Genomic DNA, 13,197 nt, shown 5'->3' with positions numbered 1-13,197 from the left:
GATTTCAGCCCACTCTTGGCTGAAATGGAGCGCGTCACGGAAGATAAGCTTATTAGCACATCGTTCCGTCGGGCCCCTACCGATAAACCCTCCATTGGATCGGAACGCAATCCAAACTTCACAAAACGAATAAACGTCAGCCACTATTAATAACCGTCAGTCCATTAGAATCACCCAGCAGCAAAGGACGTAAGTCCGTATACTGCAAAAAGTAGGAGGGTATTGCACCCTCCGCGACATCCTTGCGTTCCGTTCCGAGGATAAAGCCAGTATGAAGCGAGTATAAGCGAGCTCTGCGAGGTGTGTTCGACGCGATTGTAAGACGGCATTATCAGTCTGCATGCAGTAAAAACGTGTATAAGTGTATGTCACAAGCATTCCATTGTCGACAGGGATAAACACAAGAAATTTTTCGGTGAGTTATTGTTAGACTATTGTGAAAGTGACAGATTAAATTCATTCATCACTTGATAGGGTAGTTCAATTGTAAATAGTTAAGATATTTGCAGTGAATGGAATTGTATGAATTTTAGATTTCTCTAATCTTATCTTGTTATTAATGTATTATTAGGTGTTAATTTTAGCGGCCATTATAATGTCCTTAGTCAGTGGAACTGTATTCTGGTTTACATGATTTAACTACCTTTAAATAAATCCTGTCCTTATTTAAAGTACTATTTTGTAAGTAATTTATTGATTGTTATTACTATTATTATTATTATTTCTATTGTTGTGACAGTTACTACTATTATTCTTATTACTATTGTTTGTTGTTTATTATTTTCGTTTATTGTTGTTATTGATTTGTCTTATTTTCGATGTTCTAAAGTAATAAGTTGCAATTATATAAATATTTGTATTTCTTAGTCTCGCAATGTCCTGGTCGTGTCGGGAACAACGCGACAGTATTTATCATCATATCATTATATTATTACTATTTTATATTTATCAACTATAACTGTTAACCTTTAACAGTTATACTAGATAATCTATATAAACTCCGTGCAAAATTTCTTGAACAGCACCATAAGATTCTATTATTTTTTAGTGATTAAATTTTAAACTCGATTTTATATAAATTTAAAAGCGAATTGTTTAATATTTAGTAGTTTTAAACCATAAAAAAAAAAACAAAAAATCATTAAATTATTACTAATCAAATGATGAATATAAATTAAATTTTAACACAATGTGTAGTGCTTCAAAATAGGTGCAATTGTTGAAAGTAATAAAAATACTAGCGAGCCATGCAAGGACGACGATGAATTAAATATTGACAATTTGTTGCATAAATCACTTTCACAATGATTGCAAAAAACGTTCAAATGTTGAACCGGTGATGATTTATGTTGTTTAATCAGGAAGGCGCATTTGTCTTGAGAAAATATTTTATCTGTATCGCATTTACGGACCACAGTTACATCACCAGGTGTTTCAGGATCTGTAACAACCGACGCAAAAGTTAAGATAAATTTCAAAAACAAAATAAAAAATGTCATTAATATATACATACATAATGACAACGTTTAACTTAATACAAATTGCAATTACTATTTTTTTTTTTGTCTTCAGTCATTTGACTGGTTTGATGCAGCTCTCCAAGATTCTCTATCTAGTGCTAGTCGTTTCATTTCAGTATACCCTCTACATCCTACATCCCTAACAATTTGTTTTACATATTCCAAACGTGGCCTGCCTACACAATTTTTCCCTTCTACCTGTCCTTCCAATATTAAAGCGACTATTCCAGGATGCCTTAGTATGTGGCCTATAAGTCTGTCTCTTCTTTTAATTATATTTTTCCAAATGATTCTTTCTTCATCTATTTGCCGCAATACCTCTTCATTTGTCACTTTATCCACCCATCTGATTTTTAACATTCTCCTATAGCACCGCATTTCAAAAGCTTCTAATCTTTTCTTCTCAGATACTCCCATCGTCCAAGTTTCACTTCCATATAAAGCGACAATCCAAACATACACTTTCAAAAATCTTTTCCTGACATTTAAATTAATTTTTGATGTAAACAAATTATATTTCTTACTGAAGCCTCGTTTAGCTTGTGCTATTCGGCATTTTATATCGCTCCTGCTTCGTCCATCTTTAGTAATTCTACTTCCCAAATAACAAAATTCTTCTACCTCCATAATCTTTTCTCCTCCTATTTTCACATTCAGTGGTCCATCTTTGTTATTTCTACTACATTTCATTACTTTTGTTTTGTTCTTGTTTATTTTCATGCGATAGTTCTTGCGTAGGACTTCATCTATGCCGTTCATTGTTTCTTCTAAATCCTTTTTACTCTCGGCTAGAATTACTATATCATCAGCAAATCGTAGCATCTTTATCTTTTCACCTTGTACTGTTACTCCGAATCTAAATTGTTCTTTAACATCATTAACTGCTAGTTCCATGTAAAGATTAAAAAGTAACGGAGATAGGGAACATCCTTGTCGGATTCCCTTTCTTATTACGGCTTCTTTCTTATGTTCTTCAATTGTTACTGTTGCTGTTTGGTTCCTGTACATGTTAGCAATTGTTCTTCTATCTCTGAATTTGAACCCTAATTTTTTTTAAATGCTGAACATTTTATTTCAGTCTACGTTATCGAATGCCTTTTCTAGGTCTATAAACGCCAAGTATGTTGGTTTGTTTTTCTTTAATCTTCCTTATACTATTTATCTGAGGCCTAAAATTGCTTCCCTTGTCCCTATACTTTTCCTGAAACCAAATTGGTCTTCTCCTAACACTTCCTCCACTCTCCTCTCAATTCTTCTGTATAGAATTCTAGTTAAGATTTTTGATGCATGACTAGTTAAACTAATTGTTCTGTATTCTTCACATTTATCTGCCCCTGCTTTCTTTGGAATCATTACTATAACACTTTTTTTGAAGTCTGACGGAAATTCCCCTTTTTCATAGATATTACACACCAGTTTGTATAATCTATCAATCGCTTCTTAAGTAATTCTACAGGTATTCTGTCTATTCCAGGAGCCTTTCTGCCATTTAAATCTCTTACTGCTCTCTTAAATTCAGATCTCAGTATTGTTTCTCCCATTTCAACCTCCTCAACTTCCTCTTCTTCCTCTATAACACGATTTTCTAATTCATTTCCTCCGTATAACTCTTCAATATATTCCACCCATCTATCGACTTTACCTTTCGTATTATATATAGGTGTACCAGCTTTGTTTAACACGTTATTAGATTTTAATTTATGTACCCCAAAATTTTCCTTAACTTTCCTGTATGCTCCGTCTATTTTACCAATGTTCATTTCTCTTTCCACTTCTGAACACTTTTCTTTAATCCACTCTTCTTTAGCCAGTTTGCACTTCCTGTTTATAGCATTTCTTAATTGCCGATAGTTCCTTTTTTACTTTCTTCATCACTATCATTCTTATATTTTCTACGTTCATCCATCAGCTGCAATATATCGTCTGAAACCCAAGGTTTTCTACCAGTTCTCTTTATTCCGCCTAAGTTTGCTTCTGCTGATTACTATAAAAAAAAAAACTGCTGCAATTACTATAAAAAAAATATCCGAAATAGAGGAAAATTATTTAAGAGCTGAATTTAAGCTTCAAAAAGAAGCTTTTTTTAAGCTTTTTTTACTGTTTTTTAAAAACAGTAAGTTTTTATTTTTAACTGACCTATTCCGGTTACAATTATATGCATATAATTATATACAGATATAAAATTCCAGAATAATGTCATAGAATAATTTTTATCAAAGGTTTTTTTTCCAGTTTCCTGTAAAAATATTATAAAAATTCTGCATGATTGTATACATTAAAATAATAAAAAAATATAAAAAAAAACAAGTTTACATATATTAAAATGCTCAAAGATTATTTCAAATTTTACAAATATATTTTACAAACACTTACCACTTGCAGCAGTCGTTATACAAGAAAGACTGTAACTATCATCATTCAATTCCGATTGTGATAATTTTTCATACTCTGATGGCGTAGATTGACGAAAACTTTCTTTAAGATCGTTAATAAATCCTTTAATAAGCGTTTCATTACATTCTGTTTTATACAGGTCTGTTACATTGTTATGACAAGAAGGTTCATCAACTGAGGAACATTGATAGCAATACAAACTTTCTCCTGAAAACAAATTTATCTATTTATTCATAGAACCAATTAAAATCAAACATTTAGAATCATTCCTCCAGATGTGTTTAAGACTACACTTCATTTACACTCATACATATCATTCTCTGAAGTATTATCTGAACGGTAGTTACCAGAGGCTAAACAGGAAAAAGAAAAAGAAAGATGAGTTTAAGAGAAGATTTGTACATCGACTACTTTTTATTTACGTGAACAGGCGACTTGTAATAAATGAAGTTAAAAATTTTCTGCGCGCTTATTCGAGATAAGACGCTAAATTTTAAAATGTTGTTTCCAGGTAAGCCATTCGTCCAAATAAAAAAATAAATAGTGTATTTAAAAAAAAATAGTGGTAATATAAGTTTCTGCTTGAACTAAACGTAATGCGGGTTGAAGTTTTCGGCTTAATCTCCTCTGGTGGATGAATCCGAACAAATTATTTTTGATCTTTCAGCTTAGTTTTACTCAATAAAGTTTTAGGAAGTGAAAGGGATAAGATTAGTTAAGTTACAAATGGCTGGATAAAGAGGGAAGGATTTAAAATGGTGTGGTTTTCTTGTAAAAATCTCAAAAATTATTGAATTTATCAAAAATGTTATTAAAACTCCTTTAAAACTTATAATAATTCCCGCAGCTTTATTTTTTGTTTTATTTTGAACGATAAAATAACAATGCATTTTACCTTTTTTTAATTTTTTCACTCTTTTGCGTGTTTCTTCTGCTAGTCTTTTTCGTGAACTTTACTACTAAGGGTCTAAAAAAAAAAACACTTTAATTCGTAGTCTTAGAGTAAATATACTTCTATAATTTACTTTTTATTTATTTACTACTCTTTCAATTCAAACTAGTCTATACTATGAACAAAATACTAATAACATGTGATATATATATATATATATATTTTTTTTTTTAATAAAAATTGCTTCTAATGTTTTCCTAACTCAATGTTTATTTTTACTGTTCTAATTCTTTTCCAGAACTCTTAGTTAGGGCAGTAAATCCTTGTCACGGAAACGACTGCAACAAGTTCCTCCTAGACAAGAAGCAATCTAGGTAGTAACTCTTAACCCACCGTGTTGGTTTAGTGGTGAACGCGTCTTCCCAAATCAGCTGATTTGGAAATCGAGAGTTCCAGCGTTCAAGTCCTAGTAAAGCCAGTTATTTTTACATTAATTTGAATACTAGATGGTGGATACCGGTGTTCTTTGGTGGTTGGGTTTCAATTAACCACACATCTCAGGTATGGTCGAACTGAAAATGTACAAGACTACACTCATACATATCATCCTCCGAAGTATTTATCTAAACAGTAGTTACCGGAGGCTAAACAGGAAAAAAAAAAGGTAGTAACTCTTGGGGAGTACTGGGTAGTGGACTGTCAACCCACCGGGTTGGTCTAGTGGTTAACGCGTCTTCCCAAATCAGCTGATTTGGAAGTCGAGAGTTACACCGTTCAAGTCCTAGTAAAGCCAGTTATTTTTACATGGATTTGAATACTAGATGGTGGATACCGGTGTTCTTTGGTAGTTGGGTTTCAATTAACCACACATCTCAGGAATGGTCGAACTGAGAATGTACAAGACTACACTTCATTCACACTCATACATATCATCCTCATTCATCCTCTGAAGAATTATCTAAACAGTAGTTACCGGAGGCTAAACAGGAAAAAGAAAGGGTAATGGACTGTTACTCTCTTCTTTCTTTCTTTGATTGGGTAATTATTTACAAGTCTAGGCTACCCAGCGTATTCCTATTGACTGCTATTGATAAAGAAACTGGCAATTGTAGTATGCGTGCTACCATTCGTCTGCCGTATTTACCTGACTTACTGTAGTGATAGTTGTATCACAAGCCTGGCTTTTCGTATCTTCTCTTTGATGATCGATACCTTGTCTAAATTTTAAAATTCGATTTCCATCTCGTGTACTTTTGCTCTGACCTAAATCATGTTTCCTAGAGCTTACTCAAACATCATATGGATCCTCTTAATGGTACCATCGATCTACGTCTAACACAAATAAGAAATCCTTAAGACAGACAGCAAAATCTTACACACATTTTCCGCTAACTTCTTTTGATCTAGATTTCGTTTTATTTCGGTCAATACATTGGCATAGGTTACTTTTTTTTTATATTATCTTTGGTTTCTTAACAAAGGTTATAGGCATCTCTTTTATGTTTGGTCATCTGCTTTTTTCCTACTTACTTCTTTTCACAGTGGTAGCAGCATTCCTATTAATTATTTATTCATTTTATAATTATCACTTTCGGTTGTAAGTTGAGGTTTTCTTACGATAGATAATCCTCTTTAGTTATCTGTTTCGCTTTTTTTTTGGATTACCGTGCTACTGAATACAGCTTTGTTATTGCTTGTGCTGTCATTTTTTTTTTTAATTAGTATTCACCGCTTTAGCCGAATTTCTATCGTTCCCTACGTCATTATTCCGGTTTTCAAAGGTCACATGGTGATTTATCCATTTCCTGAACAGACAGATAGGCTGGGGACTCATTCGTAGCAATACAGATTCCTTCCTTATGAGGACCTCAAAGTGTGTCTGTCTATTGATCACTTAAAGAAATAAACAACTCGGCAGAGAAAAATGTACTAACCCCTCATCTGAAGAAAACTTTCAACGAGCGTCCGGTGTATGACAGTGGGCATCGGTGGAAAAACGATTTCCAGGTTTAGTTAATGTAAATAGTTGAAACATTGTCTTCACCGGATTACAACTCCTAACTTGAGAAACAAGAAGCCCGAAAGAAGCTTTCATTTCCTTTGTGGTAATGGCTCAGACTTCTTTCAGTTATGGATCCTTTCAAATATTACAAAATTTTATTAATCTATGGACGTCACCGCATCTTAAAGTTGTTCGCTGATTTTCCTTGACTGAATCATTGAGTTTACGAATAACCAACAGATCTGGCGTCCTTTCCCCGAAGTGCATCATCTGCATCATTTTGCGTTAATTACTGGAATAATTGATTTTAATTTAAATAGTTGATTTTAATGTATATGTTCAACAAAAATTTAGAAGGAACAGATTTTCGTAATATTATCAAATTTATATGTAAATGACTGATTCAAGCGGAAAAAAGATTAAATATTCAAAATTTTATCAATATTAAAATATGTCATATAAAAAGTCAGATAAAAAAAAGTTCTGGTGACTGATCAGTATAATCCAATATATACAGTGTTGTCTGTTTTAAAGTAGTTAAATTCATTAAGACTAATAGTAAGGATTAAAATCTTCTTGTTGTTCAGATAAATTTGGTTACCTGTGAGTTTATAGTACCAAGTTAAAGCTAAGGAATCAGAATAAGAAATTCGTTTGGCTTTGATGGGAGTGTAATTGAGCGATTAACAAGTCGATTAAAAGAATTAATAATGGTAACGGATAAATATTTTGTTTCTCTAAATATTTTTGAACATTTATGGGTAAATAACATTTCTAAATATGGTGGATATAAAATATTCCTCCTGGATTCTGATGATTGAAAAAACAACAACGATCTTTACCGTGGAAAAATCTTTTACCGTGGGTTGTGAAAAATCAAAAAATTAGATTTTTGACAATCAGGTAAACAGTTAACTGTTTATTTCATTTTAAGTTAAGAAGCGATAGGGTGGTACATTAATCACGGTAGCAGCTCGATCATTTTGAGGGACCTTAAAGATTTCGTAAATTTTGCTGGCAAACGACATGTTAAGATCATCTTATGACAAGGGCAAAAAATCTGAAAACTAATGACAATAATAAATTTTTATAATTCTTGAAATAATTTTAACTAATTCACATATAACTTACTGCGATGCGAAATAAATTAAATGAAAAAAAAAATTATTAGAACTCAAGTGAAACGTAAATCAAAAACTATGTTGATTTACGAAAAACAAAAGAAAAGGATAGAAAAGATTTTCTATCCTTTATTCTAAAAGATTACTGATTTGTGAAAGCGAAAACAGAGGATTTTCAGTATCTAATGATATAAAACTCCAGAATAAAGGAAGCTGTTGTTGGCTAAAACTTATTTGTGGGAAATGTGAATTTTGTGTAACAAAATTTTTTGAGTTATATCCTCATTTCATATGCTGATCATACGTTGTGTTTAAATCGATTAATAAAATATTGAAGTATTTCTACTATTATTTCTTTTTTTTCTGTTTAGCCTCCAAAACCACCGTAAGGTATTACTTCAGAGGATGAATGAGGATGATATATATGAATATAAATGTAGTGTAGTCTTGTTCAGTCTCAGGTCAACCGTTCCAGTGGTGTGGTAATTGAAACCCAACCACCAAAGAACACTACTAATATTTATACTACATCGTTCTTACTTTTGCATCAGTTACGATGCATTTCTGTATTATATCATTATTTTTCTCACCTGCCTATTTTTTAATTTTTTTTTGTAACCTCAAATTTTTATAAAAAAAATAGATAATATAATACGTGTAAATAATTTAAGTTTATTGATATAAAATGATAAAATACAATTCTACAGAAAAGTTATTTAAAATTTATTTTTTTAAGTTTGCAATAAATTGTAAGTTTTTTAATTTATAAGCAGTCCAGATTATATAAAAATCTGTTTAATGTAAATATTGTGTGAAAAAAAACAATAATTATAATTATTATTATTATTAAGTGAATAACTCCAATTCACATCTCTCAGTTGTGTTCGTTCTAGCGAATAAATGTTATAAGAAATAAAACTATTATTAATTAGTACGAAGCCATTAAAATTTTGATTTTTAATAATAATATTTTTATAAAGAAAGACTAAAAAAAAGACTAATAAGTTGATTTGCTTTGTGAAATCTGTTACCTGAGTGTAAATAAGTGAAGAAACATAAAAATAAAATTACAGTTTTCACCTCCATCATTGGTAATATTAATTGTTTGTAGAGTAATATTAATGTTATACTTCAGTTTTTTCTTCTGTTTTAGATAACATACTTCGCTTTGTCATATAACATTGATAAACTGTCGTTTCTAGACCAAGTTAATAAATAAGGATTTGTAGCACCATCTAATGGCAACAGTAACAACTAGTAATACTGGAGTGTGTGTACTTTGATGGTTGATATAAGCGGAAAACTATATTGTAGTAAAGAAAATAATTAATCGAAGCTATTTTAATTTTAACACTCGCTAAATACGGCTTTACTGAACTCATTTCATTGGTACAATAATAATGAAAATTAAGAATCTATAAAATAATTACGACAATCTATTATGTATTAACATACTAATTGAGTTATACTTTCCATTCGGGGAAGTTTAGCAATTAAATTCACAACTATAAAGTCCTCTGTAAAAAAAATAATAAATAATCTAGAAAATGCCTTTAAAACCCGAGATTCGATGAAAGAAACTTATAATTATGTGTAAATTCTACTTCCATAGGAAATAAATTTGAGACTGTTACCTTACTGTTATAATATGACTAGCATTTTATCAGTTGTTTTATTATATTAGAAAGTTTAGTTGATATTTTTAAAGTAATGAACTTGTTTTAATATTAATATATCTTTACTCAAAAGTAGAAATAGGGAAGCCCTAACCGCATCACAAATAAATAGTTCAGATGCACATTCGCATGTTGAAAAATTGAAGTCGTCAAAGTTAAATTTAGGAAACGTATTTTATTAAGTCCTTAATGCCACGAATATTGCTTTAACACGTTCGCTGCGGCGAATAAAATAGGGAACTTAACCATCTTGCTGTACGGGCAACTATGATGCCGTGTGATAATTATTTACTATGCACATTGGCCCATCCTGAGGTTCTGTACTGGGCATGTAGTTTTTATACGCATTTACTTTATATGCTGAACTGTTTGACCATGAATTTTCGTTCGGTACACATTTGTGTCATACTGCATATCACATTGTTTTTTAATCTCTTCTGACAATTTTACTTCCTTTTCATATATTTTATCACAAGTTGTTCAAATAAATTATTCATAATATTACGTAGTCTTAAAAACCATGATTTTTATTTATAAATTAATTAATTATATTACGTCACTTAATTCATTATTCACTGTTTTGATTTGTAATCTTATTATTCCTAAATGAAATATATGTTGAAATATTTTTCTTTAAAAAAACATCCATTCAATTGTATAATTTAAAAATATAAACACTGGACGAAACATAAAATTTATTACTAGATAATTCGGTCTCAATCACTACACGTAAAATGTTTATACGCTTGCTTATGAACATCATCCAAATTATTAAATAATTAGAAATTGATTTTTTTTTTTTTTTTTTTACTTTATTAATTACTTTTTTCACTACAATATTATTTCGTGATGATATTGCGAAAAAAGCTTTTTTAAATTCATAAATATCGAATGCTACTTTATCATTTATATGGTCTGAAATTCTTAATTTTATTTTTCATCTTTATTAAATTAATACTATTAATTAATTATATCCTATTATAAATCATAATGAAATATATATATATAGAAAATTTATCATATTTTAATAAAAGAAATGATGCTGGTACAGAATATTGCAGCAAAATTACACCTAAAAATTATTACGAATAGACTCTAAAGAATATGTATAAAAGAACTGTTTCAACTAGAGGTAACTCACATGTTTTCTAAGATATATCTTAGAATCTTAATAATAAAACATATACAGGAACCGACGGTTTATACCAATTAATATTTTTGAAGGAAACTAAAGACTATACTACCAGAAAATTGAATAATTATAAAAAAATATTACAGTATACTGAAACGCATAAAAGTAAAACGACCGGTCACATAATTTCTAGCAGGTCTAACAAATACTAGATCGTGGATACCGGTGTTCTTTGGTGGTTGGGTTTCAATTAATCACACATCTCAGGAATGGTCGAACTGAGAATGTACAGGACTACACTTCATTTACACTCATACATATCATCCTCATTCATCCTCTGAAGTATTATCTGAACGGTAGTTACCGGAGGCTAAACAGGAAAAAGAAAGGAAAAAGTCTAACAAATACAATAATATTATTAAAAAACTGTTTCCACCTAGGCGATTAGGTAATCAGGAGGTCGTACCAATTTGATACTTCATAACAGGGATTGTGTAAACTAATCTCTGTAGGAAAATTATGAATATAAGATGAATAAGTATACTTACAGTTTACACCTTGATATTTATTTTCTAAACCGTATGCAACACCCATTAACATAAACTGTTCATTGCTTGCATTTGTTACTTGCAAACTATTAGTTATAAAAGGTAAACGAAAACCACCTGGTGTGACACTACACTTCACTTTTCTCACTTCTGATGTGACAGGTAGATTTTTTAATTCTGCCGGTTAGGGCACCAAGGTTTAATGTCTAGTGGAAAATAAGCTAAAGGTGTTATTACGTAACCTATATCTTTATACGTAGCTGGATTTGCGGCCGCAGAACCGCTGGCCGGAAACGCTTCTGTCCATTGTGCCTTACCGTTTAAATATTTAAATTTATAACCGCACGTCCGCATAAATCGATGGTGATCAAATGTTAATTTGCCTGTTTAAAGTTTGAAATCCGTCGGTGAATAAAATCAGCTGCACCTGTAGCGGCGTTGTGAGCTATTATGGTATGTAATTTAGATACATTTGGTAGAAGTTCATCACCCATCTCCATGTCTGCTGTACAACTTCCTGACATTTTTGGATATAATACTCCAGTACTGATTCTACTCCGTATTTTATCGGCATGATTCTACTCAGTATTTGATCGGTACCAACAATTCTGTGTCAATTGCCAGTCCTAGCGAAATTCCCAGCAAAATCGTCGATGGTCTGTCGATCAGCTGCACGTATATGATGATGTTCTGTAGCTGGTACGAAGCTGAGCGTATCAGAGTTGTTAGGAAACTTGAGAGAGTAAAGTCCTTCTTTGATCTACGAGTCAAATGGAGGACTCCAAGAGATTGGGCAATTGTTACTGGCTTCCTTCGATTCCTCGCCCTGCTTAGGACGGCCGAAGGGAACTAGAGAAGTAGGAACCTGGGTGGCTAGGGTCTGCCTGGACACTTTGACTGGCCGAAGGTAGGCGCTTAGGCAGCGAGTCACGGTTAGCTAGAATTAAGGTGATTGAATAATAAAAGCTGTCGGCGGAAAGGCGACTGCACTGCCGATGGGCATGAGATACCATGCAGCCTTGAGGTGTAGCGGCATCTCGACGATGGTTTATGAGGTGAATGTCACGCAGGACTCTGCGATGAAGCCGATTGGAAGTAGGAGGTCTGTCCGCCTCTCACTAGTGGACCAGATCGGAGTCTATAATTTAACCTAAGTCTGGGGTTTGAACTAAGTTGAGTTCACTAAGGGAACTAGGACTAAATTTCGTTGTTGCATTTTTGTGGTATGTTGTATTTACTTGCCTCGAATTACGAGAAATTGACGAAATTGGCTCATCATAAGTAGAACTAGGCGCGGGGCTCGCGTTTCCGCGAACTCGGTTAACTAGTAATAACTCAGAGGGATACGATGTAGGACATTCAAGATGTCCGGACGAGGCCTACAGCGAAGACAAAAGCTGAGTTACTAAATCACCGATGTAAATGTCTACCGAAGCATTTACATCGGTTGCATCCCAACGAGGCCAGGCTTATTAGTATGAGATGTAAATAGTCAGAGGGGAATAGACGACTCCCGTTAAAGCCCAACAGTGCTAGGAACGGGAGGGGGGTAGTGTGGCGACCGGAACGGGACTAGGAGGGTGTTTTTCCCTTACGGGGTTGGGATGTAGCTAATTCGTAGTGGAAGTCGTGCTCAAGCGCGATCTGATCATCGATGTCAACCGGGGGCCCGTTATAAACTGGGTTTCCAGGGCCGAGATAATTCTGTCCCGAGAAATTCATAAACCAAACTGTTTTGACGGTCCGTCGGACCGCTTTATATACACAGCCTCCCACTCTCCTCCGTCTCTCCTAGCAAACAAATTGGTGGGAAGGCAACAGTCCCGAACTAGTCACTTGTTTGGATCTTATCATCCGACAGGGGAAACGATCCCGCCTCGTACCGGGTAGCCGAGACGCACACAGTTAGTAT

The 13,197-nt window shown here is 32.8% G+C and overlaps 1 protein-coding gene across 1 annotated transcript; it reads right to left on the bottom strand.

Moving 5' to 3' along the window:
* Positions 1–738: 738 nt before the first annotated feature.
* Positions 739–9,124, bottom strand: LOC142334176 (uncharacterized). The gene is made up of 3 exons (XM_075381988.1): positions 8,961–9,124; positions 3,894–4,121; positions 739–1,441 (listed from the first exon to the last, which is right to left on the bottom strand). The coding sequence occupies exons 1-3, from the start codon at positions 9,016–9,018 to the stop codon at positions 1,182–1,184; spliced, it is 546 nt and encodes a 181-aa protein (XP_075238103.1). The 5' UTR covers positions 9,019–9,124; the 3' UTR covers positions 739–1,181.
* Between the last annotated feature and the right edge of the window lie 4,073 nt (positions 9,125–13,197).

Source organism: Lycorma delicatula, chromosome 1 (genome assembly GCF_047948215.1).
Source record: "Lycorma delicatula isolate Av1 chromosome 1, ASM4794821v1, whole genome shotgun sequence".
In the NCBI taxonomy this organism is placed as follows: Eukaryota; Metazoa; Arthropoda; class Insecta; order Hemiptera; family Fulgoridae; genus Lycorma; species Lycorma delicatula.
This window is presented reverse-complemented; position numbering and strand designations above follow the sequence as displayed.

What these genes read in the sequence shown, in the direction of transcription:
- LOC142334176 (XM_075381988.1), bottom strand. Translation starts at nt 9,018, where the DNA reads ATGATGGAGGTGAAAACTGTAATTTTATTTTTATGTTTCTTCACTTAT. An exon ending in CTTCACTTATTTACACTCAG is followed by an intron (nt 4,122 to 8,960) that starts GTAACAGATTTC and finishes ATTTGTTTTCAG; the next exon opens with GAGAAAGTTTGTATTGCTAT. An exon ending in TATAACGACTGCTGCAAGTG is followed by an intron (nt 1,442 to 3,893) that starts GTAAGTGTTTGT and finishes CGGTTGTTACAG; the next exon opens with ATCCTGAAACACCTGGTGAT.